The sequence below is a fragment of the Rana temporaria genome, chromosome 3, assembly GCF_905171775.1.
Source record: "Rana temporaria chromosome 3, aRanTem1.1, whole genome shotgun sequence".
NCBI classification, from domain to species: Eukaryota; Metazoa; Chordata; class Amphibia; order Anura; family Ranidae; genus Rana; species Rana temporaria.
The window spans coordinates 140157565-140183186 of record NC_053491.1 but is presented as its reverse complement, the minus strand read 5'-3'; the positions used below and the strand labels follow the sequence as shown (position 1 = coordinate 140183186).

The following is a 25622-nucleotide window of genomic DNA, read 5'->3' as shown; positions in this document are numbered from 1 at the left end:
ACATCTGAACCGGGCTCCTAAGAGTGCTGTACACACAGGCATCAAAATGGAGGACATTCCTTAAGCCAGTCATAGATGGTTCAATCTCAGTCCGTTTAACAAGGACCAGCCGAGATTTGAACCATCTATAGGCAGGCTTATTGTACCCAAGTCAAACCATCGATCAACTTGGGTACAACCAGCACGATAGATTTTTACATGTGATTATTGTCAGTGGCTATAGCCGCTAACAAAAATCATTTTTGTCAAATATTAAAGCAGCGCTCCAGCCAAAAGTGAATAAAAAAAAAAAAAAACACCACTAGATGTCCTTAGTATGATGGACAGCATCATTCAACTCACTTTCTTTGAGCCCATGCTGTCTTGGACCTTCCCCAGGTTGTGACTGGACAATGAAAAAGAGAAGCAGTGCAGTGATGAGCCACTGTGCTCCTCTTTCTTTCAAAATGCTGTTTATTGGCACATAAACTGATTGACTTGTGCTGCTTCTCCCTCTTACACTCCATCACTGCTGTATTGGGATTGCAAAAGGCTGATATCAGGTCAATACTTGCACTGCTTGCATTTACAAAAAATACATTTAATTAAGTATTTATACTTATAGAGCTGCATAAATGAAGTGTCTTTTATATCTGTCTAGAATTCAGCTTCAATACCATGGGTGGTAATTGTTTTACTTTTTAATAAAACATATTTACAAAAAACATAGTCCTTACCACTTAACATGTGTTATTTAGAGGAAGCAACCTTCCAGCGGAAAAGCTATAGTTACTAGCAAAGCGCTAGTAGATCTATTATAGCCAGCAGACAAATGACTGTTAAACTGTGCATATGAAAAGATTATTTTCCAGTATTTGGCCAATTGGTCCGTAGGTTAAAAAGAATTTCTACATCTTGTGGTGCCAGCTTGTAGATTCCAAGTTCATTTAGAGCTGCTGTAGCAGAGGGCACTTTGCTGTTGATGTCGGTACTATCTCCATTGTGTGCGGCAGACTGTAACACATCCCTTAGGAGTAGCGCTGGACCTATACCCAGGTTGAGGATAATGCATGCCTCCTTCACACTGAAATGAATGCACATATTCATTATTATTTTACAGATCATTTAACAGTTGCTACACAAATACTATTTAGCAGCCTGGATTTCATGTATAATTTTAGACCCCAGTAAAAGAATACATTTGTTCCTCTAAGATGTTTTTTTTTTTTTTGTTTTGCAGCTGGGCAGGAGTTGGTGATCACATAGGAACTTTGCTCTGTACACCATATAAGAGCTGTTCTCATATAGTGTATAGATGCATAACACAGCGCCCCTCCAACTCCTTTGTTTTCCAGCAGCATATTTACATGCTGACATATGAACACTTTTTCACCAAAACTGATGTAATCTAGGCCTCAGTATCTCCTCCAGCTAGCAGCACTTAATAGTTTATAGGTAATGCTAAATAGCTGAAATCATACACAGCCATCCACTTACTTTCAGTCCCATCTGCCAGCAAACACTTCAGCACATCTTCTTCCCAACTTAGTCTATGGAGGTCTGTGATTGACCACTAACATAGCTAGATTCTGCTGCAGCAATCGGAGAAGCCTCATTGTGGCGGTCTAATTTTATCTGCCTTTTCGCTAAGATCAAGTGTAGTATCTGTTCTTATCAGTTGCCAAGAGGTGGCGCTGTGCTAACCGTCCCTGTTCCAAGGCGGTGGATTAGGGATGGCGATGGCTAGGCAAGATCTCTTGGCGTAATGGCAACCAGGACAGTTAGTATCAGGGCGGCCCGAAAGTGTACTGCTCGACGAATGGAGGGACGTTACTAGGCCGCCTTTAGAAAAAGCCAAAAGGGAAGCCTCCTGATGAGGATTGAGAACCATTGGGTCTGGCTGAAGGGTCGAGTCCCTGGCCTTCTGGCCTAGATTTGCGTGGTTTCCACCCCTTTCAGTTTTTTGGTTGGGAAAGCCTGCCCCTTTTCAGTGTTCTTGAGGGGGAATTGGCCGGTACCGCCAAATATAATTAGGTGGGAGCAATAGTGGAGGTTTTGCCAATTTGGCTTCTCCAAAGGCTCTCAGTGTTCTGATACCTTCCTGGCTGGGGCGGGGCTGCATTCGTCTGGGCTGTTAGTCAGGGTTGAGAGAAAAGCCTGTGGTGAATGTGCCTCTTAAATGACAGTCCAGGGGTGCCAGAACTCGCACAAGTGTTGAGGGGCACTTTAAGATTTGGCACCTTGGTCACGTCACTACACACTTTTTTCGCACCTGCCTCTAGGGCCAAGCCTTTTGGCTAGGACCAGAAGAATTTTTGATTCCTGGCCGTAGGGCCGGCCATGGTATTGCACAATGGCCACTTTCACTTCTCCCATCTTCCTTCTTCCCACTTTCTTTTTATTTATCCCTGTGTTTGTCACTTTTATGTATTTTTTTTGTTGGTTGTTACACGTTTTGTCACAGTGTTTAGTAGGGTGTGGGACCTTGGGCCTACCCTGAACATCTTAGAAGGGGGTAGGCATGGCCTTCTGGCTGGGTTCGCCCCCTCTCTCATGGGGTCTCCCTTCGAGGGAGCTCCACCGAGTACTTGGGTGGGTCTGTTTCGGCAGACCCTCCAGAGAAAAGGGTCCCTCTGGTTTTGGCCAGATGGACCTAGTGAAGTACCTAAGCCCCCATCTGGAACCCCCAGGGGATCAGGGTAAGGTCCTTCCTAGTGGAGGACAGTGCAACACCCATTCCACGAAGCCTGTAGAGTCTTTATTTGTTTTGTTTTATTATTTGCTTGCAATAGGTTTCTTATGTAGATCGTTAAGTTGGAGTTTAAGGAGATGAGAGTTACAATAGGCACCTTTGTTAAGATATGCTGTATTCCTCTCACCTCTTGTGACATTTTGTACATGGAAATGATTATCTCTTGTAAACAATATTTTGCTTTGTAAACTTGATATGAATAATTTTCAATACAAATTATTGGAAAAGAAAGTATTGCTCAGAGCTGGATTAACTCTGTGTGGCAAGACTGGGCACAGATGATAGGAAATCTTAAACTGTACATTGTGACATAAAAAAAAAAAAAAAAACATTTGGGTTTACATCCACTTTAATCATCTATTTGTTACAAGCTCCTACTTTTTTTTTTTTTTTTTTTTACTTTTGTGTTTTTTTACCGATTTGAAATGATACATTGTTGTCGTCTATGGAACAATACACACAGCTGCACAAAGATCAGTAATACAGCGATGCGTACAAAGCCATAAAACAAAAACAGAAAATGTTACATATGAAAGCAGTGGTTTTTATTCGCATACACGTGTTTACGGGAGTATAAAGGAGTATATTACAACACTGACAATGAAGAATAATTTTACTCCTCTATACTCATACGCACCTTTACAAATCTATACTCAATATTACACACATTTTTTTTTCACCAAGGGACTGTCAAGTTTCTGAGAAAATATCAGTCAATTATGACACCCATGTGCAAGGGGTCCCAATGTACATGCTGTCAAATTTTACAGAGAAAATTGTATTTATTCTGTTACCATTTGTAAGGCCTGATACTCACTGCTTAAAGTAATTCTCTGGCCTCTTGCAGTAGTGTGAAAATAAAGGAAAGAGATTCCGGAACATATCAAATTGCAGTTGTGCTGCTCCTCCTTCGTTAAAATGATTTGCCAAAATAATCTGTAAAAACAAGATGAAAGCAACATCAGCTTAGCAGGATATGTACACTTTTTTTTAGCACTTACCCTTTCCTGTTGTCCCCTACCTCCCAGCACAATCCTAATAGATCATACATACCTACAACCCCACTCTTCTAAGATATTCACTGTGCAGCCTACCCAACACCACACAGCCCCTGCCTAAAATCTTCAAAGCAGAATTCACACGTGTGTTCTGTGGCCTCCATTCACTTTAACTGAAAGACCATCGTCAGCCTGATCGATTGGGGCTTCAATTAACATGCATGGATATCATGGCACACATGCACATGTAATGCTTTGAAGAATTCAGACAGGAGCTATGAAGTGCTGGGGTTGCAAGTAAGAATGACCTTATGTATGTAAACCAAGTAGTAGTAGTAGTGGTGGTGAAGATGAAAAAAATAACTACACTATAGGTGCAATTTATCTTAACACTGTGTCTCCACTGGCTGCCAAGAAACATCCAACCCAATCTGTGCCGACTGCAGCCATAGGAAGGTAAGGAACCAGCAATTTTTAGAAGCATATATACACATAGCCTCCATAACTAGTCAGAAACTTAGGTATTAACAGATTGCTTCCTGCTGGCCCCTCTAATACTGTTCTGCACAGTCTCCTTTGCCTTCTATTCTCAGCACTTTGCCAAAAATCATAGCAATCAGACAGTAACTTAGTCAGTAGGTGGCCATCTTTTGACAGGAGGGAGGAATAAAACAGCCTGTGCAGAGGAAGGACTGATATGGGAGAGAGAACGAGAAAAGCAGATGAGCCGACGGGAAAAACTATGCTGTTGGGGAGACACAAAAGCAAAGAGTTAAACTTACAAAGAGTGTCTTATTTTAGCAGTCTCCCTCAGCAGCACTATGGATTTGAGCACTCTGCAGTGCCTGCATCTCCCCCTCTTGCTGAGCCAAGACATGCAGTCAAGGCTGGAATTATACACAGAATTGGCGGCACACAGAACTGCAGAAAGTGACATATAATTTTTGAGACCAAGGACAGAGGAGAGTTCTCAACAAGAAAGTGACTGCTCTGGTCTCCAGCAAAATGGCGGCCTCCAGCAAGAAGAAACAGAAGCAATGCTGGAGGCAATTTACAGCACATCCTTATTTTCCTGGTATAATTATTCATGTAGAATGCATGTGCATTGCTAAAGAACATTCATTTTTATCAAGTTGTTATGAGTGAAGTTCTGTTTTAAATGCACCCAAAAAGCTTGTTTACTTACATCTTGATATATGAACAAATCCAGCTTTTCTGCAAGCATCTGCCAGACAGTTTTAAACAACGTATGACAAAGCTGTTGCTCCAGTTGTAGAAGGCGGTCTCTGAGTGCTAGCAGCATAGGGCAGGCTGTACTAGATAGTGACATCACAGCTTGTTCAGATTGTGACGGCAGTGAAAGCCACCTGGAATAGACAGAACAGAGGAGTTCCTCAAAATTCCAATAAATGCATTACATTTAGAAAAGTCCATATGAAATATTGACTGGAAAGTTTTAAATATTTTTGATTACTAAGCAGTATTTGAAGATGACCACACACGCACATGCCACTGTATAAGTGTGCAACCTCCTTTAGATTCACCAAGAACTATGAAGTGCAAGGATCTACCTGATTGGATATACACGGAATACAATTCCTAGCTAGACCCTTGCTCTTCAAAATGAGCATTAAGCAATTCCCACATCCTGCCCTGTTGCTAGGATGCAAAAACAGTTGTTTTTCACCCCTGTAATGCCGAGAGTGAGTGTCAAATGATATTCATATCCTAGTATAGTAACAAGACATGACTTAAAGAGGTTGTAAAGGAAAACATTTTTTTTCATAATAAGCATCCTTTACCTGCAGACATTATTCTTTTCACTTCCTCATTGTTTGTTTTTGCTCAGAAGTTGCTCTATTTCTTCTCTGTTCTGGTCACTTCCTGCTTGTCTGATTTTACTGACCACCGTGATGGGAGGCTTTACTGCGGTGGTCAGTGACGTGCTCACCCCCTCCTGGGAACTACATCTGTGTGGCAGGACGCTCTCTACGTGTTAGAGACTTCAAGGAGGTGTGAATTACTGGGCGTGCCGCACTGCATACTGGGAAATGTAGTTCTTACATGAACGAGCGCCGCAAACCAGGAAGTGAATGAGAGAATAGAAACTAGAATGCCCGAGGCGATATAGATGAAGGAATTTAATCGGTATTTACTCGTTTTTTAACAGAATCATTACACTATTCTGTCTGTCTACCTTGCAGACATTAATTTTAGGCAACATTTTTTTTCCTTTAGTGACCCTTTGAGTATTGTTAACTGAAAGTTTTTCAGGCAGGATTCTGGGCAGGCCAAATGGCCTACAGGTATGACAATAAAATACATGGACATGTTGCAAAGCTAAACCGTTTAATATCTACTGGGGCCCTCTAACTGCATAGGATAATTTCTGGAAAAGAAAAACTTAAGTCTTTAACAGTAACTCTGATTGCTTTATTTTTCAAAATCAAGCTGTAGTACTAAACTTGACAAACTATGAGACAGGTGGCTAGCTACCCCAGGTATTTGTTCCCTTGATCTAGTAACCTTCAGATTAATACAAGGTTATAACCCGTTTCTCTTTCTCCCTCTGCATGGAACGTGTTGTGGTTTATTATCACAAGAATTCTTACCCAAGTTTAGTTTATGATGCAGTCTGTGATGGGATGTGCCAAGATGTGAGGCGCGCCCAGGGGCAATATCTACCTCTGCCTAAACAACCTACCACATACAGGATCAAAGCACTGCATGTCAGAGAGGTTTGAGGCAGTGTGTGCAATTCAGTAGTATGAGGCACTGACTAATACAGAGGTTTGAAACACTGCATGTAAATTTGGGGTGCAATGATGCTTGGGAGTGAGGGTGCAGATCTCGCTGGTAGCATGAATACTGGCCAATTGGGTATATGCGTTAAAGTGCAGATCTCAATCTTGGCAAGGTTACTTGGCAGTGATGGTATGTTTTTGAGTGCAGTTCTCAATAGTAACATGGACATCTGATACTGAGGGGTATGTCCTTGATTGCAGATCTCACTGGTAACATGGATGCTGGTGCATGTTAATATGCATAACGGGGAAGGGACTGAAGTGTTTGCATTGCTCTGCAGATGTCAGTGGTGGCATGAATACCGTGAGATGTGGTCCCTGGAGCGCATGACTTTAAGAGTAGCATAGATACTGAGCAGTAGGAATTATGTCCTCAAGTTCAGATCCCACTGATAGCATGGATACTGGTGGGTGCTGATATGCATATGGGGAAGTAAAATGTGTGCACTGGTGTGCAGATCTCATAGTGACAGGGACACTATAAAAAAAAGCAGCATAGTATTGTACCACGTCATGCAATAAATCACTGACCACATCATTTTGATGTGAGACGAGTGTATTTATACATTACACTTCCCTTAGGTGCTAGAAATCATCGACTTCACATCCTTTGTGTATTAGTCTTGCATCCTACATTTCAGTGGAAATGTGAGTACTTTAGAGGATCACTGTAAAACAAAACGAGTTTGATATACAACCAAGACAGCTGCTATCTGTACAGACATACCTTTCTTTCTTGTACATCTTTGCTGCTTCTTTTACTTCTCTGAACACATGCTCTACCTGACGACTTAACATGTCATTTTTCAGTCTCTCAAGTAGGTTAATCATATCATCAAAGACAGATATTTCCATAGAAGCCAGCTGTCCCAGCTGAAGCTTACTGCTAGAATGAATGTCAGTGCAAACCTCCAGAGCAGCCTGCTGAAGCTGTAAGAAGAACTGCAAACAAGGATACTATGTAAGAGAATTATCATAGGAGTAAAAATATACAACAATGCTTGCACTGACATTTTATTGTAGGACTAAATTTCTCAACACTGGAGCAGAGCACAACCACAGCAAAACATGGGCTTCATTTTTCGAATAAAACAAATAATTTGACTGGTTGCAATATGCAACAGCGTAGCTGCTGTCCACTTTTGTTTACCCCCCCCCCCCTTTTCACAAATAAGCCCTATTGTGGCCTTTACACCGGTCTGGATTCAATTTAAAAGCAGTATTAAACCCAAAAACAAATGTAATGTATTGCAGCTTATCAATTCTTAGATGTTATGACTGCATTCATGTTTTTATTTTTTTGGCTTTTTTCCCCCCTTTAGTACCCCAGACAAAAAAAATAAGCCTTGTAGAATGTTGGCCTGTGTATATGGCAGCCGGTTTGACCGGCTTCTGTCGAAGGGTCATGACCGAAAAAGGTCTGGCAACCCGCTCCCGATCAGAACTCTCAGCCAATCGCTGACTGGAGTGTTCTGGCAGGGGGCCGCCCCCTGTCAGAACACAATATCAGAGCAGGGGAGATCGCTGTACTAACATTGGATAGTTAGTACAGTGGTCCGACCTGAGCGGACAGTTATTTTTTGTTCAACCCATTGGGTTGAATGGAAAAAAAACTAGAAGTGTGTACAAAGGCTTTAGGGTGTCTGCATTCTGAATGCAGTAATAAAGCAGGCAACATTGGATAGCAATATTGATGGTCTGGGGAAAGAGTAGTTTTAGACTAGCAGATTTAGATAGACCCGACTAACAAACTGAATTTGATCTCCAGCTACTATAAGCGGTTACAGCAAACCGTTTTGTTTCCTTTCGGGATAAAGGCTTTAAATAAAATTAATTAAAGCTGACCATTGTAAGCACCACTGTCAAAAAGGTTAATCTTTGTCTTAACCCTCCAACGGCTACCTTGTCTGGACCGCAAGGTGAAAATAAAGGAAAAAGCTTAATTTTTTTTTATATTATATATATATATTTATTAGTGGGGTGTACAACAAAGGCCTACAGAACACCCACTCAGCGCTCAATTTAGCCAAGTGGCTTATGTGACATCTTACTTAAGGCCCATTTTTATAGGCTTCTGGTGAGTTTAACCCCCTGGGGGAGTGTGCATCACGCGTTGGATTGCGTTCTAATTTTTCTGGTGGAAGGTGCACACTAGGATTACTACTCATTTACACCATTCAACACTTTGGACTGTTTACATCTTCTTTACTACGTTTTACACTTCCCATCAGTGGTTTTCACGAGTATTATTATCATTTAATTTTTAGCGCCGTTTTGTGTATTCTAATACTTCAGAGATTGGACTGTTTTATTTGTATACCATCATTTATATATATATATATATATATATATATATATATATATAAATTTTCATACGACAGAATACAACTTCAGAAGTAACATAATATGTTGACTAGTTTTGTATGTATTCTTTCGTTTCTGTGCATGCGTAGTCTTGCTCTTATGATTTTTTTCGTATAAAAACCGTACTAATTAAATGAAACTCGAACGTTGAGTTCACATACAACAAAAATGTTATAGTCTGCACATCCAGCTTTTGTTTGCCGAAAAAAAATGGAATTGGCTGTCTAAAGAACCGTACCAATGATCCAAAAATCGGCAGATCATTAGTCGGACTAATTTTTACTTCAGGATTTTCGTATAGTGCGTACGAGCCTTAAGAATTGTTGAGATACAATTTAAAGTGGTTGTAAAGGCACAATGTTTTTACCTTCAAGTAATATTAAAGATTATGTGTTTTTTAAAAGAAACTTAAACTTGTTATACTTGCTTGCTCTGTGCAATGGTTGTGCACAGAGCAGCCACGATCCTCCTCTTTCCAGCTCCCCGGTCTCCTACTGTTTGGATTGCCCCCCATAAAACCGCTTTTGGGGGCTTGCTCCCATTGCTATCACTATGCCCAGTGATAAGGGAGAGAGACGCTGCTCTAATGCATAGCGCTGGATTGGGAATGAGCTCCGGTAAAAAAAAAAAGCTTTAGACGTTAGAACAGCCATTCTCAACCAGGGTTCCATGGGGGTCTCTCTCTCATATGCAGCAGTGGAAGCCATTGGCTCCTGCTGCTGTCAATCAAATCCTTAGAGAAGGGGGGGGGTGTAAATAAACACACAGGGGTAGATTCAAGAAGCAATTGTGCCTGTGTAACCATAGGTTACACAGCGCAATTGCTTACTTGCCCCGGCGTAACGAGTGCTCCTGATTCAGGAATCAGGCATTTTGCCGGCGCGCACGCGCAATTTACGGAGCTTCTGCTCCATGAATCAAGGGCAGCGGAGCAAATTTGCGGGGGCACAGGGCAAAAACGTTGCCCTGCGCCTCCGTAAATAATGCGCAAATCTCTTTGAATCCGGCCCACAGTCCAGATCAGGATTGCTATGGGGGGACTCTGTAGAGAGGAGGATCCAGGAGCGCAGACATGTTTATTATTAAAATTCTAACTTTAATCACTTTTCGTTTTTGGGTTTAAATACCCAATTTAAAATATGTCTCAGTCCCACATTAATCTATGCATAAGAAATTACTTGGAAGTTGGAATTTAATTGAAAAATAATAAATGTATGTACTCACAACATTGTCAGCCCAGTCAGCTAGAACAGATGCTATGTAGTTGACGGCATTGAGGATTGCACAGTATTTAGGATCTAGCAAAGCTCTGCTCTCTTCCTTCATCACTTGTGTTAGACGGATCCTGAAGTCATCAACCAGTTCCTTTTGCAGTTCCAGGAACTTCAGCTTCTTCTCTTCTGTGGGCAGGTTCTTATACCTGTCTGATAGTTATAACATAAGAAGACACATGGAATATAAACTGATTTTATTTTATTAGTGGATCAAAGTTAGGAGAGTTAAATCATGCCTACTTCCAAAAAGAAAATTTGACCAATTATCTAGAAAATCAGATCTCTGTTGTCATTGCTTCATCCTTCTATGAAGTCTTATTTGTGGGCGATCCTACTGTGCAGCTCAAGCAGAGCTAATTTGTTACCTCCTTCTCTGCTGTGAGTGCACATGTCGGACCAACCTGTGTATATGTTTCACTGGGAACCGGCGACTCGTACAAGAGTAGTACTCCTATACGAGTAGTGATGGTACCGGTCCCTGGTATGTGCCTACTGCTTGACACAAGTGATGTCATTCATAACCAACTATGTATTTGTTTCTAACCGAGCAGTGTGGTCATACAGCGTTAGTGGGAGGGGTTGTGCTGTTGATCACGCTATCTCAGCATCCAAAACACTGATGAAAACCCACACATAGTGCTACATGCACTTTTCCCCTGGCGGCCTGGAGGAACAGAAAATGTTTGTGGTAAGACTTCAACTTTAAAAGAAGTAAAAAATGTAATGTGTATCTGTAGTAATTTTTAGACATACGCTGCCTGATGAAAAAACTACAGATTGTTCAAGCACCAACAGATTTAGCATAACATGTGTGAAGTGTGTATAGGGAACCAGGACCATTGCAAATCCATTTTAGTGTCTGTCTAAATTGTCACCTCCCAGTGAAACCTCCAATACTATGGGGTTTACTAAAGCTGGCGAGTGCAAAATCAGGCTCACTTCTGCATAGAAACCAATTAGCTTCTAACCTCAGCTTGTTTAAAGTGGTTGTAAACCCATGGAGACAATTTAATCTTATTAGCTAGTCCATAGCACAGGCAGCTGATCGCTGCCTGTGAAAGTGTACTCGCATCTCTATTTTCTCCTAAAATCGAGTTTTTCGTTTGAATGACGTCACCCGTGCTTGCGCACTATTGGCCGTCATTAACGGCACCTATGAGATGCCGTTATCTCATTTATAGCTATTCCGGAAATGATAGTGAGCGATCTTCTCCTCTGTGCTGTTCAGAGGAGAAGTCTTGCGATGTTTCAGTCATTCTCTGCTTCCTGATTCTCCCCCATGTGACTGAATAAGACGTCACACAGGGGACTGAATCACTGCAGCCCGAGACAGGCAAGGAAACAAGCAGTTCTTGCCAGTGCTTTAGCATTCATTTCAATGTATTCTGGTTGCCGCGGTAACGGCAATCGAGATCAAGGCTTGGTTACGGCGCTACGGCCCATGCGTGAGATTACCTACAGGCGAACAGTAAGGGCAGAAGTGGCGTCCGAAACTGATTCCGAAAACAGCAGTAACAATGGCGCAGTCAGCACCCGGAAATACAGAGAAAATATACTTAAGAAAATAGGTATTTATAGCCCTCGTTTTTTGAAGCTGTATACATAGTATGCATTGCGATGATGTAGTGTAACTGAAAATTAAAAAAATTAATAAAAAGGCCTGGGTTTACTTCCTCTTTAATTAAAGGGGTTGTAAAGGTTCATCTTTTATTTTCTAAATTGGTTCCTTTAGGCTAGTGCATTGTTGGTTCACTTACCTTTTCCTTCGATTTCCCTTCTAAATGTTTTTTTTCTTTGTTTGAATTTCTCACTTCCTCCTGCGTCGACTTGATTCTGAGCATGCGTGGATTTTTAACCGATGGTTGTGCCTACTAACGATCGTTTTTTTCCCCATCAGTTAGGAATCCATTGGTTAAATTTAAAGTTGGCTTTTTTTTAACCGATGGTTAAAGAACCGATGGCGCCCACACACGATCGGTTTTGACTGATGAAAACGGTCCATCGGACCATTCTCATCGGTTAAACCGATCGTTTGTACGCGGCATAACTGAGGAGGAACAGGAAGTGAGAAATTCAGACAAAAGAAAAAAAAACATTTAGAAGGGAAATCGAAGGAAAAGGTAAGTGAACCAACAATGCACTAATGCACTAGCTTAAAGTAACTTATTTAGAAAATAAAAAATTAACCTTTACAACCCCTTTAAGCTTTGGCAATACGACCTGGAAGCTGATTGGTTTCTGTGTATAAGTGAGCAAGTTTTGCACTCTGCAGTTTTAATAAATAAATCCCTATAGGTCTGTGCAACCACCATCTTTAAAGACTGTTCCTGCAACCACAAGACTGAGAAAGCACAGAAGCCTTCTGAACCCATATTTCACCAGCTAAAATATAAAATCTGCTGCCTTTCCATAATACCTCATTCCTTACCATGCTTGAAACATTGCTATTAATTTTATATCCAAATAGATAGCAAAGGACAATTTACCTGTAATAACAAGCAGTAGAGTCATAAATGTCTCGGCACAGTCTGGAAACTTCATTTCATCCACATCACTGATATCCTTGTACTGAGAAGCCCAGGCAGCCTCTGAAGACAACATGGAATCCATCTTCTCTAGAGCCACTGACAATTTAAATAAAAGATTAGTTTAAAACAATGTATCCCTTAAACATGTATATAGGGCCTTAAAGGAAATCTGTACTGACAGAAATAATGAGCCTGTTATTGCCGACATCTTCTTGAAAATACTAGTTTCCTGGCCTTTTCAATACTTTTTGATTTACTAGCTACAAACATGTATGGAGCATGTCGGTCAGAGTGAAGCCAGAACTTTTAATGTGCATGAAATAAGATCATCCATGATTCTGCATTATAAGTGTATAAAAGCAATTTTTCTATATTCACAGAAACAGGGAAATGCAGCAAGACTTGTGTGGCAACATGGTAGCCAAGACTAAGCCACGGAGTTGTTATACATTACTTATCCCTTAAATTGGATGCTAAGCTGTAGCAACAGTTCCACTTACATTTCCTTTCCACAGTCAGCCATCGCTGAAAGAAGGTGTCCTCGGATAGAATGTGCATGCAGTTTGGCAGACTGCTCAGGTAACCATGGGCTGAGTGTAGTTCTCTTTGAAACAGAAGCACCTCATCTACTAAATGGCAGTAAAGGACATCATCATACAGCAAACATGGGATGTCAGCAGACAACTTCTCTAGCACCAACATCACAAGACCACGGGTAAACTCCATCTAGGAGACAAGACCAACAGAAATGTATAATTGCATAACAACAAATAACATATCACCACTTCACTGAGGTTATGTCACTGTCATGTACCACCATAACATGGAATATGTAATAAAAAAAATTTAATAAAAAAAAAAACGTTATTTATACCTATAGTGCTTATAGTGTATGGTCTACCTGTAAACAGAGGGCAGTTGATCATATAAAGATATAAATGATTCCTGAAATATTTATCATAAAAAAAATGCCATAAATATAATGATTGGGATCATCAGAGTGCGTTTTTATGGCTATGGAAGAGGAGAGAACAAGAAAACATCTTCACATCTGGTATCTGACAGAAAACAATAGCCATAAACTGAGAAAGTTTGATGCAGCCAAAGCAAATCCCTAGCACTTGCGGTGGTGGAGATTGTCAACTAATCTAGTTGAGATAGAGTATCTTTATGATGCCCATATATTTGTGCATTTTCCTTTTAAATTAGCTTGCATCAAACCACAGTTTTCTGGTTTTAAGTAATCAATCACAAGCTGTAAAACTTTCAGTTAATTTCTCTATCAGTTTGCTGTAAACTAGGAAATAATTAGAATTTTATGGAAAGCCCCCTAATTGCCATCAAAACTGCCTAGTGTATGAACAACATTAGCGTGGAGTGACCACATTCCCAGTTAAACCCCAAATCCACAGAGTATGCTCATGGTAAAGCTGCTAGTTGTCATTAACTTCCAGAAAACTCATCATGCCAAATGCATTGCCTTGAACCAAAACCTGCTGTATAGATTTCCCCTTTTAATACTAACCTTAGCATTCACTGAGGAGTTTGCCTTAATCAGGATAGGCTGAATCTTGTCATGTAAAAACTTTGTGTGGTTTGAAATCCACATGAGCACTTGAGTTAGGTACCACTCAGGCTGAAACATAAAAAGAAACACTGTTTAACATGATTAAGAAACAAACTAAAGCAATATACACATGTAAGGCCCCTTTCAGACGGACGGATAGAATGGTGCTTTTAGCTGTGGATTTTCTATTTTTCTACCGCAGCTAAAAGCACACAATGTTTTCCTATGGCCCCATTCACACACATCGTTTACGTGCGATTTCATTACATGCGGTTTGGTGCGAATAAAATAAATAGAATTGAATGCGTCCAGGTGCGATGTAGCGCAGCTATATGCACATAACCGCAGGTAATCGCAGTCTTTTTCGTCAACTGCGGATAGCAGCGTTGGAAAAAAAAAGAAAAACAGGAAGTACATCATAATCCCAAAAAATAAAAAGGGTTGCTATGGAATTGAATACCGCAGCTAAACGCGGCTGCAATTAAACGCACATAAACGCATGTAATCGCAATGTGCAAATGCAGCCAATCGCAGTGCCTGGAGCCTTGAATTTCACAAAACATTGGTAGTGATTTTTACTTCGGCAAAACAGCCGTCTGTCTGAAAGGAGCCTTAGGGTTGGTGGAGAGTGTAATATCTGGTGCAGCTGTGCATGGTAGCCAATCCGCTTCTAACTTCAGCTTCTCCAATTAAAGTGGTTTGTAAAGGCTCAAGGTTTTATACCTTCATGCAATCTATGCATGAAGGTAAAAAACTTCTTTGTGCAGCAGCCCCACCTAATACTTACCTGACCCCATCTCAATCCAGCGATGTGCACGAGAGCCTTGGCTGTCCGGGGACTCCTCCTCCTTATATGCTGAGATAAAAGTGGGAGCCATTGGGTCCTGCTGCTGTCACAGATAGTGAGCCCATGAGAAGAGGGGGCGGGGCCAAGCCACGGCTCTCTGTGTGAATGGACACACAGAGCTGTGGCTCGGGAACAAACCTGCTTGGGTGCCTCCATTGCAAGCTGCTTGCCCTAGGGGTAATCGGCAGTAGGGAGGGGCCCAGAGCACCAGCAAGGGACCCAAGAAGAGGAGAATCAGGGCTGCATAGAGCAGGCGAGTATGACATGTTTTTTTTTTTTTTTTTTAAGAAAAGCCTTTATCACTTTAAGCTTTCACAAAAAAAAATTATAATAATTGGAAGCTGGTTAGTTTCTTTGAACAGCTGTACCAGATTTTGAGATCCTGTTTATCTCATGAACAGAAAGTCATGCAGCATTCAGACTCACGTTCCATCCAACCTAGGAGTCAGCAGACACTTGCCAACAAAAACACTAAAAAGAGGTAACCACTATAACATCCATCCATTTGTGAATGAGGTAAAAAATAAAAAAGCCATCGATATATGGTATGGAATTAAACCACGCCATTAACAACCAATTATCTTCACCTTTCGGACTAGGTGGATGAAAAAAAAAATACGTAACAGACCGCACCATCTCACCAAAAGGGTATAACAAGTATAGAGATATTGCACAGTGCCATTAAATCTGAACTGTGAAAAGGATTATCTGCTCGTTTTGTCTAAGGGACAGGTAACAACACTTACTAATCTGATTCTCTGCTCCCCCATGTTCCAGCAATGGAATTCTTTTTTGCAGGAGACTGGAAGTGTGTCCGATAATCACTTCCAGTCATGCACATGACACATGAAACTGTTCTGACAGACTGCAGAGGGTACAGGTAGAAGTACCAGTGATACCTTGGACTGTATTGTTTATAGGCTGCTATTTAAAAGCTACAGCAGCCTATTTAAATTGGCCTAGGCCACATATATCTTGTGCTCATCTGCCAGCCTGCAGGTCTCTACGCCATTGGGACATTTATACCTTAATGCAGAGAATGCATTAAAAAGGTAAAAAATCTCTCACATTTAGAACCACTTAAGGCTTTCTTTCATTTATTTTCACCTGGTGATTTAAACTACGTTTGAATGAAATTAATGAAGCTGTTGAATGTCTTGAGAATTTGAATATGAATTTTCGCTGTAAAATCAAGCAGCGTATACAGGCGGTAACCGGTTACGAACAAGTTAGGAACTGTAAGTTTGTTCTTATGTTGAATTTGTCAGTCGGAACAGTACATTTCTAAAGTGTAACTCCAGCCTGGGCAATGATGTGGGATGTTCCTGGTGCTTCTGCACATGCAGTCATGTTATTTGAGCCTCTTGTGGCCATGCAGTACTGCAGTGTGGGATGTGTCCGGCGCTGCAAAATGGTTGCTCGGCGGTATACGGGACCAGTGTGGCGCACAAGCAGCCAGCAGTGATGTCACACCACCTCTGTTCATAAGTAGGAGTCGCTCGTAACTTGGATGTTCATAACTCAGGACTGCCTGTAGCTAACTTTAGTAGTAAGGTAAGTGGTCACCATTTTTTGCTTTTAACAACAGAGTTATGTTAGACCAGTGGTTCGGGACCCCCTCGGGGGTCGAATGACGATTTGCCAGGGGTCACCGAATCCTGGGCTGTTCTTGAAGCCTGCATCACTCGCCCAGCCTTTTCGCGGCTGCTCAGTAGGGCTGGCCCTGGAGCCCACGGCCGCCCACTTGGCCTCTTCACAGCTGCCCATTCAGTTCATGGCATGGCTACGGGGCAGAGACTAGAGGTCAGCTGACTGGTGAAGAATGTGAAGTGGCTGGGGCTGGAGGAGACCCTTTCTCCTGATTTCGACATAGGTGTCACTGCTACGAGACACCACAAAGTCAGAGACACAGTGAAGCTGGAGACGCAGTGAGTAACACTACCTGTGATTAGAGTTGCCATTAAAAGTCCCCACTACAGTTCTCAGATCAGCAGATGACCTTGATCAAGAGCACCAAAGTTGGATGATCAGAACTCCCCCCAGCATTGCCACTCATCCCATTCCCCCACCAAGGAGTAAGAGAAGGAATAAAAATAGAGAATACATGGAAGGGAGAGGAAAGAGAGGGGGGGCAAAGAAAAAGGGAGAGAAAGAATAAGAGAACAAGAAAGACGTCAAGAGAGGGGGACGGGGAAAAATAAATAAGTTAGGATAGAGAGAGATAAAAGGGAAAGAAAGGAGAACAAAGAGAAAGTGTGGTACATCCTAAAATGTACCATAAGGGGTTTTAATACTGTACGAGTGGAAGGGACTCCGGGAGCGCTAAATGTCCGTGGGTTAGGGGCGCAAATTACTTGCCTTGCCTTGGGTGTTAACCCACGCTACGAAAATTATTTTACTGTTAGGGGTCCCCACAACTTGGGAAATTTTATCAGGGGGTCACGGCACTAGGAAGGTTGAGAACCACTGTAGCAAAATCTTACATTTAGAGAAAGGTATAGCATTTATATTGCTGATTTAATAGGTGTGCTAGGCATGTTAAAATTTTGACAAAGGTGCAGTTGTCCATCAAATAACTCATATGGCAATGATTTAAACTCTATACAAGCATACTCACCTTGCTTAAAAGGTTAGTTTGCCTGTTGCCTGTAAAATGATAGCGGAACCTCTTCTGCAGAGGAGCCAACATAATCTGCATAGGAAGAATGATAGGAGGAGAGGATGGAAGGGAAAATTTATCTGGCATCTGTTTAGGTTTAGTTAGTAGTTCATCTCTAAGGTTACATGTTAAGAAAATAACATTTGACACACAAATAGTACTGAGTGAGTTAACTGTAAGATGAGAAATTCATTTCACATGCATTTGCCTAATTTGGATGAACTTTTCTTTAAGGCTGGGTTCACACGTATGCAGCCGCTAATTTGTGCCAGGGGTCCGGTGAACAGACACATGTCTGTTCACTGATTTTTGCCTGAATTCGCACCTGAACTGAACCCAAACACGCACCGGACCCTTTTTCAATTCAGACCACGGCTGCCCTGGACATGTGTAAACCGGCTCCATTGATCCTTGCCTGTCTTTCCGCATCCAATTCGTATATATGTGTGAACCCAGCCTTAATAAAAAAAAAAGTACGTGCAACAAATGTGACTAGTATTACTGGAATTCCAACAACGACTCTAAAATACGTGTATACTCTTGATCAAATTAAAATGTAATATTTTTTTTAACATGGCTGACTAATTGAAAGCTTTTAATGACAGAAGCCACAGAGTCAAGAGCTGCATACAGCATATTTTCTAAAATGTGAAAAACATAGTTAGTCAGGTTGAAAAACCAAGTAAAAATACAATCCCATATAAACAAACCCACACCCACAGTTGATCCAGAGGAAGAAAAACACCAGAAAAGCATGCTCCAATTTCCTAAAGCAGGGGAAAAAAATCCTTCCTGTTCCCCCGAGAGGCAATCAGATTTTCCCTGGATCAACTTTACCTATAAAAATGTTAGTACCCAGTTATATTATGTACATTTAGGAAATAATCCAGGCCTTTTTTAAAGCACTTTACTGGGCTGGCCAGAACCAGCTCTGGAGGGAGCCTATTCCACATTTTCACAGCTCTTACCGTGGAGAAACCTTTCCTTATTTGGAGATTAAATCTTTTTTCCACTTGTCCTCTGCGAAGACCTTAAAGTGTATAACTCAACACCAAGTTCACGATATGGACCACTTATGCATTTGTACATGTTGATCCTAGCCCCCCTTATTCTCCTCTTCTCAAGAGGGAATAAATTCAGTTCCTCTAATCTTTCCTCAGAGCCGAGTTCCTCCATTCCCTTATTAGTTTGGTTGCCCTTCTCTGCACTTTCCCCAGTATCCTTTTTGAGAACTGGTGCAGCACCCCGCCAGAACACTCCAGTTAGCGCTCTCGGCCATTGCTGATCGGGAGCTGGTGGGCTGCTGGTTTGCAGACCAGCTGACATACACATGCATGTTTTTATTGAACCAGCTGATGTCTCCCGACATTCGGCCCGTGTGTACTAGGCATTAGACAGGTGTGTTGTCATGGGCTTTGAAGCATGTTTTTAGATTTGAGGTTTTTTTTCCATTCACCCTCATTAATAAGGTCCTGTGTTTGTGCCATAGTCAAACTTGGAATACTCCTTCCTAATAATGTGTGTACATACAGCTAACTAAATGTTTTTATTTTCAATAAAGAACTCCTTTGTTACTTTACTTCTAATAACAATCTTAATTGGCCTTATTTCTAAAGGATACGAAACTTGAAGCTTAAAAAGTTGAGTGAAGAGTGTTTGTAGGTTAGAGTAAACTTCATTAGCTCCAACGGAGGAAGATGATGGGGAAACTGGTGTTGGTGACTGATGAGGACTCACAAAAGGCCAATGTAACTGATTTAACACTTCTTCAAAATCACTGCAAAAAAATAAAAATACAGTTAGCAAATACACAGATCTTGAGTATGTCACGTTTACACGCTATTACAGCCTAAAGATTATGTCATAATAACCTTGTTAACTTGTCCTTAAGGATTTTGTGCCAGAACTGAACAGTGGAACAGATGAATTTTATTAAATGAGTACAAGAGGAATCCTGGAGCTTAATAGCTAGCTCAGCCATCGATACCATTGTATTAGTAGCTTCTGAAACATTGTTGGTCATCAGATGTTGCTGGATGTTGTCACTGGAGATGAAAGAAAACAGTGCTCTATGACAGTGCTCACAATAGACCTCTACAAGTTCTAAAAACTACTCAAGCTGGTAGCTGCCATGTCAACCAAAAAACGATGAACTTGGCTATTAAAGTGATACTAAAGTCTCATTTTTTTCTTGAAAAACAACATGTTATACTTACCTGCTCTGTGCAGTTGGTTTTGCACAGAGCAGCCTGGATCCTCCTCTTCTCTAGTCCCTCCCTTCTGACAAGTGTCCCCACAGCCAGCAGCTTACTATGGGGACACCTGTGCTGAGCCGCTGCTCCCTGTGTCAATTCAAACATGGAGCTGTGGTTAAGCCCTGCCCCGCTCTCTCGTTGTCTCACTGAATTTAACTGGCAGCAGCAGGAGCCAATGTGCCACGCTGCTGTCTCAGCCAACGAGGAGGGAAAGACCCAGGCAACTGGGACACTCCTCTGACATTACTGCATCGAGATGGGCTCAGGTAAGTTATAGTGCGAAATGTGAGCCTTTTTCTGTTCTTTGGCCGTGGCATGCTGTTTTGTGATTAATTTTTAATAAACCAGGACTTTTTTGGAGTGCGGCTGTCCTAGCCTTCTTTTCCTCAAGCCTGCATAAGTATTAGGGGGGCTGCTGCACACAGAAGCTATTTTATCTGAATGCATAGAATGCTTTTAGATAAAAAAAAAACTGACTTTCCAACCACTTCAACTGCTCACCTTAGTTCTTCTATTTGTGAGATCCATTTCAGGTAAGCTAGATGCCGCTCTACTTCACCAATCTGCTGAATTAGGGCTCCTAGATCCTCCATCCATGGTGCAGCCTCCATTAGGTGTTCATTGATGGATTGAGACATACTCGTCTCTCTTTCCAGAAGAGCGGCGAGAAAGGACTTGGTGTCTTCTGCATTGTTTAAAGCAGCCTGAATTCGCTTTGGAGCCTCAGAAGAGACAGTAAGTACCTAGAGTAAAGTGCAAAGTGTCACCATGCTTATTGTAGCAAAAATGTTTTACAGATGACCTGTCCTTATCCCTTAAAGCGGTGGTTCACCCTTATTAACATGTTTTTTAGCATAAAATTCGGCATAGTAGCGCGAGCTACAGTATGCCTGTCTTTATTTTTTTAGTTCCGTACTCACAGTGTAATCGTAGACACAAGATTTCGACTCCCCGCGGGGAATGGGCGTTCCTATGGAGAGGGAAGGTGATTGACGGCCGGCTCTGCCACGTCACGCTCCCTGAAGACAGCCGGAACAGGTCTCGGCTCTTCACGGCGCTATACGGCGCCTGCGCACAGACTATGCGCAGGCGCCAAGTCCTATTTCGGGTATTTCCGGAGAAGCGTGACGTGCCAGAGCCGGCCGTCAATCATGCTGCCTCTCCATAGGAACGCCCATTCCCCGAGGGGGGTCGGAATCTTGTCGCTACGATTACACAGTGAGTACCGGACTAAAAAAATAAAGACAGGCATACTGTAGCTCGCGCTACTATGCCTCATGTTATGCTAGAAGAAAAAAATGTTTTTTTTTTTTTTTATTAATAGGGTGAACCCCCGCTTTAAATAGATATTCAGCATTTTGGAAAGCACATATTCAACTTCCAAAAAAAGTAACAAATTATTAATCTTTTTTTTTTTTTATATAAAATATAATTTTGGAGTGGCAATTGTTTTGTTAAAAAAAAATCATTTACAATCTAAATATACTGGTTTCTTGCCCTATTCTTTCCATGCATGTATTCTGTGGTATTCTCAGTTCTGATTGAATTAAAAAGAGAAAAACATTTCCACACTAGTTGCACAATTGACAAAACAAATGTAAAAGCAAAGGATACCCCAGTATACCTGTTCTTCTAGGTGTTTGGTCTCTCCCGATATAGTCTCTACAAGAGCAGCTACCTTTCGTAGAGACTTGAAATCATTTCCAACCTCTTTGTCCACAAACTCGCAGACATAATATGGAAGATCACAAGTGTATGGATCAGATTTGTCACAGCTACTTATTCCCTCTGGATCACCGTTGTCCGAATTGCTTGCTTGGTTCTCACTTTCACAAGATGACATATCGGACTAATATACCCAGCTGAAGAAATATACGTCATCTAAAAAGAAGAATTTATTGTTTACAACAGAGCATTACCATAACAGGATTACATATTTATTCAAAAACATCATGATGATGGCCTGTGTTCAGATAAGTGTGAGTGCAAGGCTAGACAAATCCCAGGCCCCAGATCACCATCCTAGTGCCTGGGCCTTGTCAACCCATTTACTGTTGACACCAGGCGGGGGTAATTAGTGGTTCTGCATTTCTGGGTAGGGGGCACAAGCACGCCCACCCAGCTGCAGTCTCATTGGCTCTCTTACATGCCGATCACCAATCATCGTAGCAAGTGGCAGGAGAGAGATCTGGGTTTTAAGCAACCCAGATCTCTCTATTGACAGCAGGGATGTGCAGTTTTTGTCTCGAAAACTGGCACATACCTGGGTAAAAGAGTACACAGTGCAGTTACATTACACTCCTTAGGCACAGTGTTAACCCTTTAATTGCCCCAGATGTTAACCCCCTCCTACCCAGTGTCATTAGTACAGTGACAGTGCATTTAATTAGCACTGGTGATGCCAGTGTCAGCTGATGAAGAAGGCAAGGCCATGCCTTTGAACCGAGTTCTGATTGGGCGAACAGCATGTGGGCGGCTCCCCAGTTTGCGGCCCTGGACCACTCCCACCCAGAGACACACAGCCTCAATGAGGCCTATCGAGGCTCCAGCTGCGGCTAAAACACGGCGCTCATGGATCCCTCAATAAAGACTTTCTGTCAGCCCTCCTGTGCTCTAGCACTCTGCAAGTGTTCCAACATTTTTCACGCAAGTTTTTAGTCTAGTTTTATACTGAATAAATTCCTTAGCTGTTTAAAGAATTGGTTTGGTGCTTCTCTCTCCTCATTTTGCTTGCCAGTGTCAGAATGCCTGCAGTATTATTACAGTCCCCCTATAAGTCGCTAATTGCTGCCATAAAATATCCAGTATATATACCGTCATTTGAGGATGATATAAATTTTCACACAAACCAACATACGCTTATTGGGATTTGGCAGATAAATTTTGGCCTAAATATATGAAGACATTTTATTTTTTGAGGGGATATGTTTTTCGAGCAAAAAGTGAAAAAATCTTTTTTTGTTTGTGCTATAAAGAAGAAAAACAGTGATGATCAAATACCACCAAAAGAAAGCACTATATGAAACAATTATATTAGCGTATTTATCAGCGTATAACACGCACAGGGGTATAAAACGCACCCTAAGGCCCCTTTCAGACTGGGGCGGGATTGCCGCGGGAATCGGCCACTAGCGGTGCGGTGTTAACCCCCGCTAGCGGCCGATAAAGGGTTAATACTATAGAGGCGCATTGCGGGCGGTATTGCCGCGGTTTCCCATTGTTTTAAATGGGAAGGAGCGGTATACATACCGCTCCTCTCACCGCTCCAAAAGATGCTGCTGACAGGAGATTTTTTTGTCTCCTTTTTTAGGCGGTATAGCAGCGCTATTTTTAGCGCTGTACCGCTTGAAAAACACCTCAATGTGAAAGGGGTCTAACTTTAAGAGGGAAGTTTCAGGAAAAAAAAAACTTTACGCAGGCATAGTTTACTCCCTAATTTCAGGGTAAAAAAAATGTGTTATACGCCAATAAATACAGTAATTTTGTGTACAGTGTTGCATGACCACACAATTGTCAGTTAAAAGTAGCCCAGTGCCATATAGCAAAAAAGCTTTGTTAGTTTAAAAAAAATAACAAAGAACAAGTCTCCTAACTTTTTTTAGCTGGCTCCTAGATTCAAAACAAATTTGTCAAGCATGTTAGTGGATGTACAAAGCACAAAGTTGAGGATTTTTTATTATTTTATTTTTTCAATCATACTTACCTAGGTGGATGCAGCATCGATCTGATGCTGTATCTGTCCCTTGCCGGCTCTAAGGCTGAAAGCCAAGCTGTCAAACATCTCTGATTCTCCATGATCAGAGAGCTGGTGACTGCCCACCGCGGTCACTGGAGCGCTGAGCTATGGAGGGGTCAGGAGTAAGGATGAGCTCCAGCGTGTTCGCATAGTACACGTGCAGAGCCTGCCAGGAAGTCGGCACCGCGCTGTGCTAATCACAGCCAGGGAGACATTGTTCCGATGCTCGGCTGCAGAGATCGGGAAATGTCTCCCTGGCTGTGATTAGAGCAGCGCCGTGCAGACTTCCTGGCGGGCTCTGCACGTGTTCTATGCGAACACGCTGGAGCTCATCCTTAGTCAGGAGCGGCTGGCTCAAGCTCTCAGCGGCTCGCGAAGAGGCTCTGAGCTAGGTCCAGGGATCTGGGCGGAATTGCGACCATATGGTCACAATCTTTTCCCAGTCTGGACGAGCTCTGTGACATCAGCTGACAACACTCGGCACGCTGCCAGTTGTCTAAGGCTTCTAAATTAAAGGAGAAGTTCACCTTTGTAAAAAAAAAAAATGCACATTTTTTTGCAGGTAAAAATGTGCATTTATTTTTTTACTAAGAGCCTGCAAAGCACTGCAGCTCATGTGCCATGCATGGCTCTTGCAGACTATCAACGTTAGCTGTCTGCTTGTACCACGTATGAGCAGGCAATTACACAATGACAGGAAGAAACAATCCGAGCTGTTCTGGCTGGGGGTTAGTCAAGGTACTGGCCCCCTCCCTTGGGACTACATCCCTGCGGGGAGACACTGTGAACGTTCACAGCGTCTCCCCGCAGGGATGTAGTACCAAGGGAGGGGGAGAGCTCACTAACTAACCCCCAGCCAGAACAGCTCGGATGATGGGGGGCAAACAGGAAGTGAGAAATTCAGACAAAGAAAAAAATAAAACATTTAGAAGGTGCAAATTAGAAGAGTCAGGGACTTGATTCCTCGCGCCTTCCTCAGGTACGGCAGCCCACTGAAATGAATTGGCGTAGCGCAAATGCAACCGTACAGAGACTCACATATGTAAACCTAGGGGGGAGAGAGAAATAAAGAGAGAGAGAAAGAGAGACAACCCTTAGGCAGTGGCACATGCAGTGACTAGAAGATGAACCCAATAAATCTAGCTCAGCCAACAGGAATGTCCCACACTGTATATAATATATCCCAGTCCAATAACATTTTCTCATATAGGCAGATGACAGAACACAGTGTACAGGAAGTTACATGTGTACAATGAATACAGGCAGCAATAGCCTCAAGTACCTGCCAGTGTCCAGGACCAGCGATGACAACTCACACCGACAGCACAGCTCACCACTACACACGTCACTTCCGGCGCCCGGACATCACGTTTTTTTCGATAAACTTTATAAACAAAAGGCATAGTCCAGCTGAGAAAGATTGTATGGCCATGGCCAGAAAAGACTTGTATATTTAAGCTGGCGCGGCTTACCACCTAAAGAGTGAACGTAAAGGGCCCTTATAACGAGGATTCGGGATGAACTCCAGACAGGCAGACGTTATTTTGGCGTTTATAATGAAGACAATGCAGTACTCATCTCGAGCACTAGATGGCGCGTTAGGGATGATGAAAGTTGAGTTGGAATTCACATCATTAGTTCTTATAGGAATTGATATACCTAGAATGAAAACAGTGGATAATTTCTCATTGTCCCTGAAGTTATTGTTATTATACAGCGTTTATCTAGCACAAAGAGCTGGCACAGCACTATACAAGAACAATAGTATGGTTACAGAGTACAGTTTCCAACAAAGCAGATATAGGGGGTTATTTACAAAAGGCAAATCCACTTTGCACTACAAGTGCAAACTACAGGTG

General features: G+C 42.0%; 1 protein-coding gene across 1 annotated transcript; it reads right to left on the bottom strand.

Moving 5' to 3' along the window:
• Positions 1-660: 660 nt before the first annotated feature.
• On the bottom strand, positions 661-25280 carry RINT1 (RAD50 interactor 1). Its single transcript, XM_040343520.1, has 14 exons — positions 25046-25280; positions 21652-21908; positions 20529-20770; positions 19644-19817; positions 19394-19549; positions 17731-17887; positions 14225-14335; positions 13200-13425; positions 12658-12795; positions 10122-10321; positions 7261-7475; positions 4916-5096; positions 3549-3667; positions 661-1063 (listed from the first exon to the last, which is right to left on the bottom strand). Exons 2-14 carry the CDS (start codon positions 21868-21870, stop codon positions 841-843), a joined length of 2361 nt encoding a protein of 786 aa, XP_040199454.1. The 5' UTR covers positions 21871-21908; positions 25046-25280; the 3' UTR covers positions 661-840.
• Between the last annotated feature and the right edge of the window lie 342 nt (positions 25281-25622).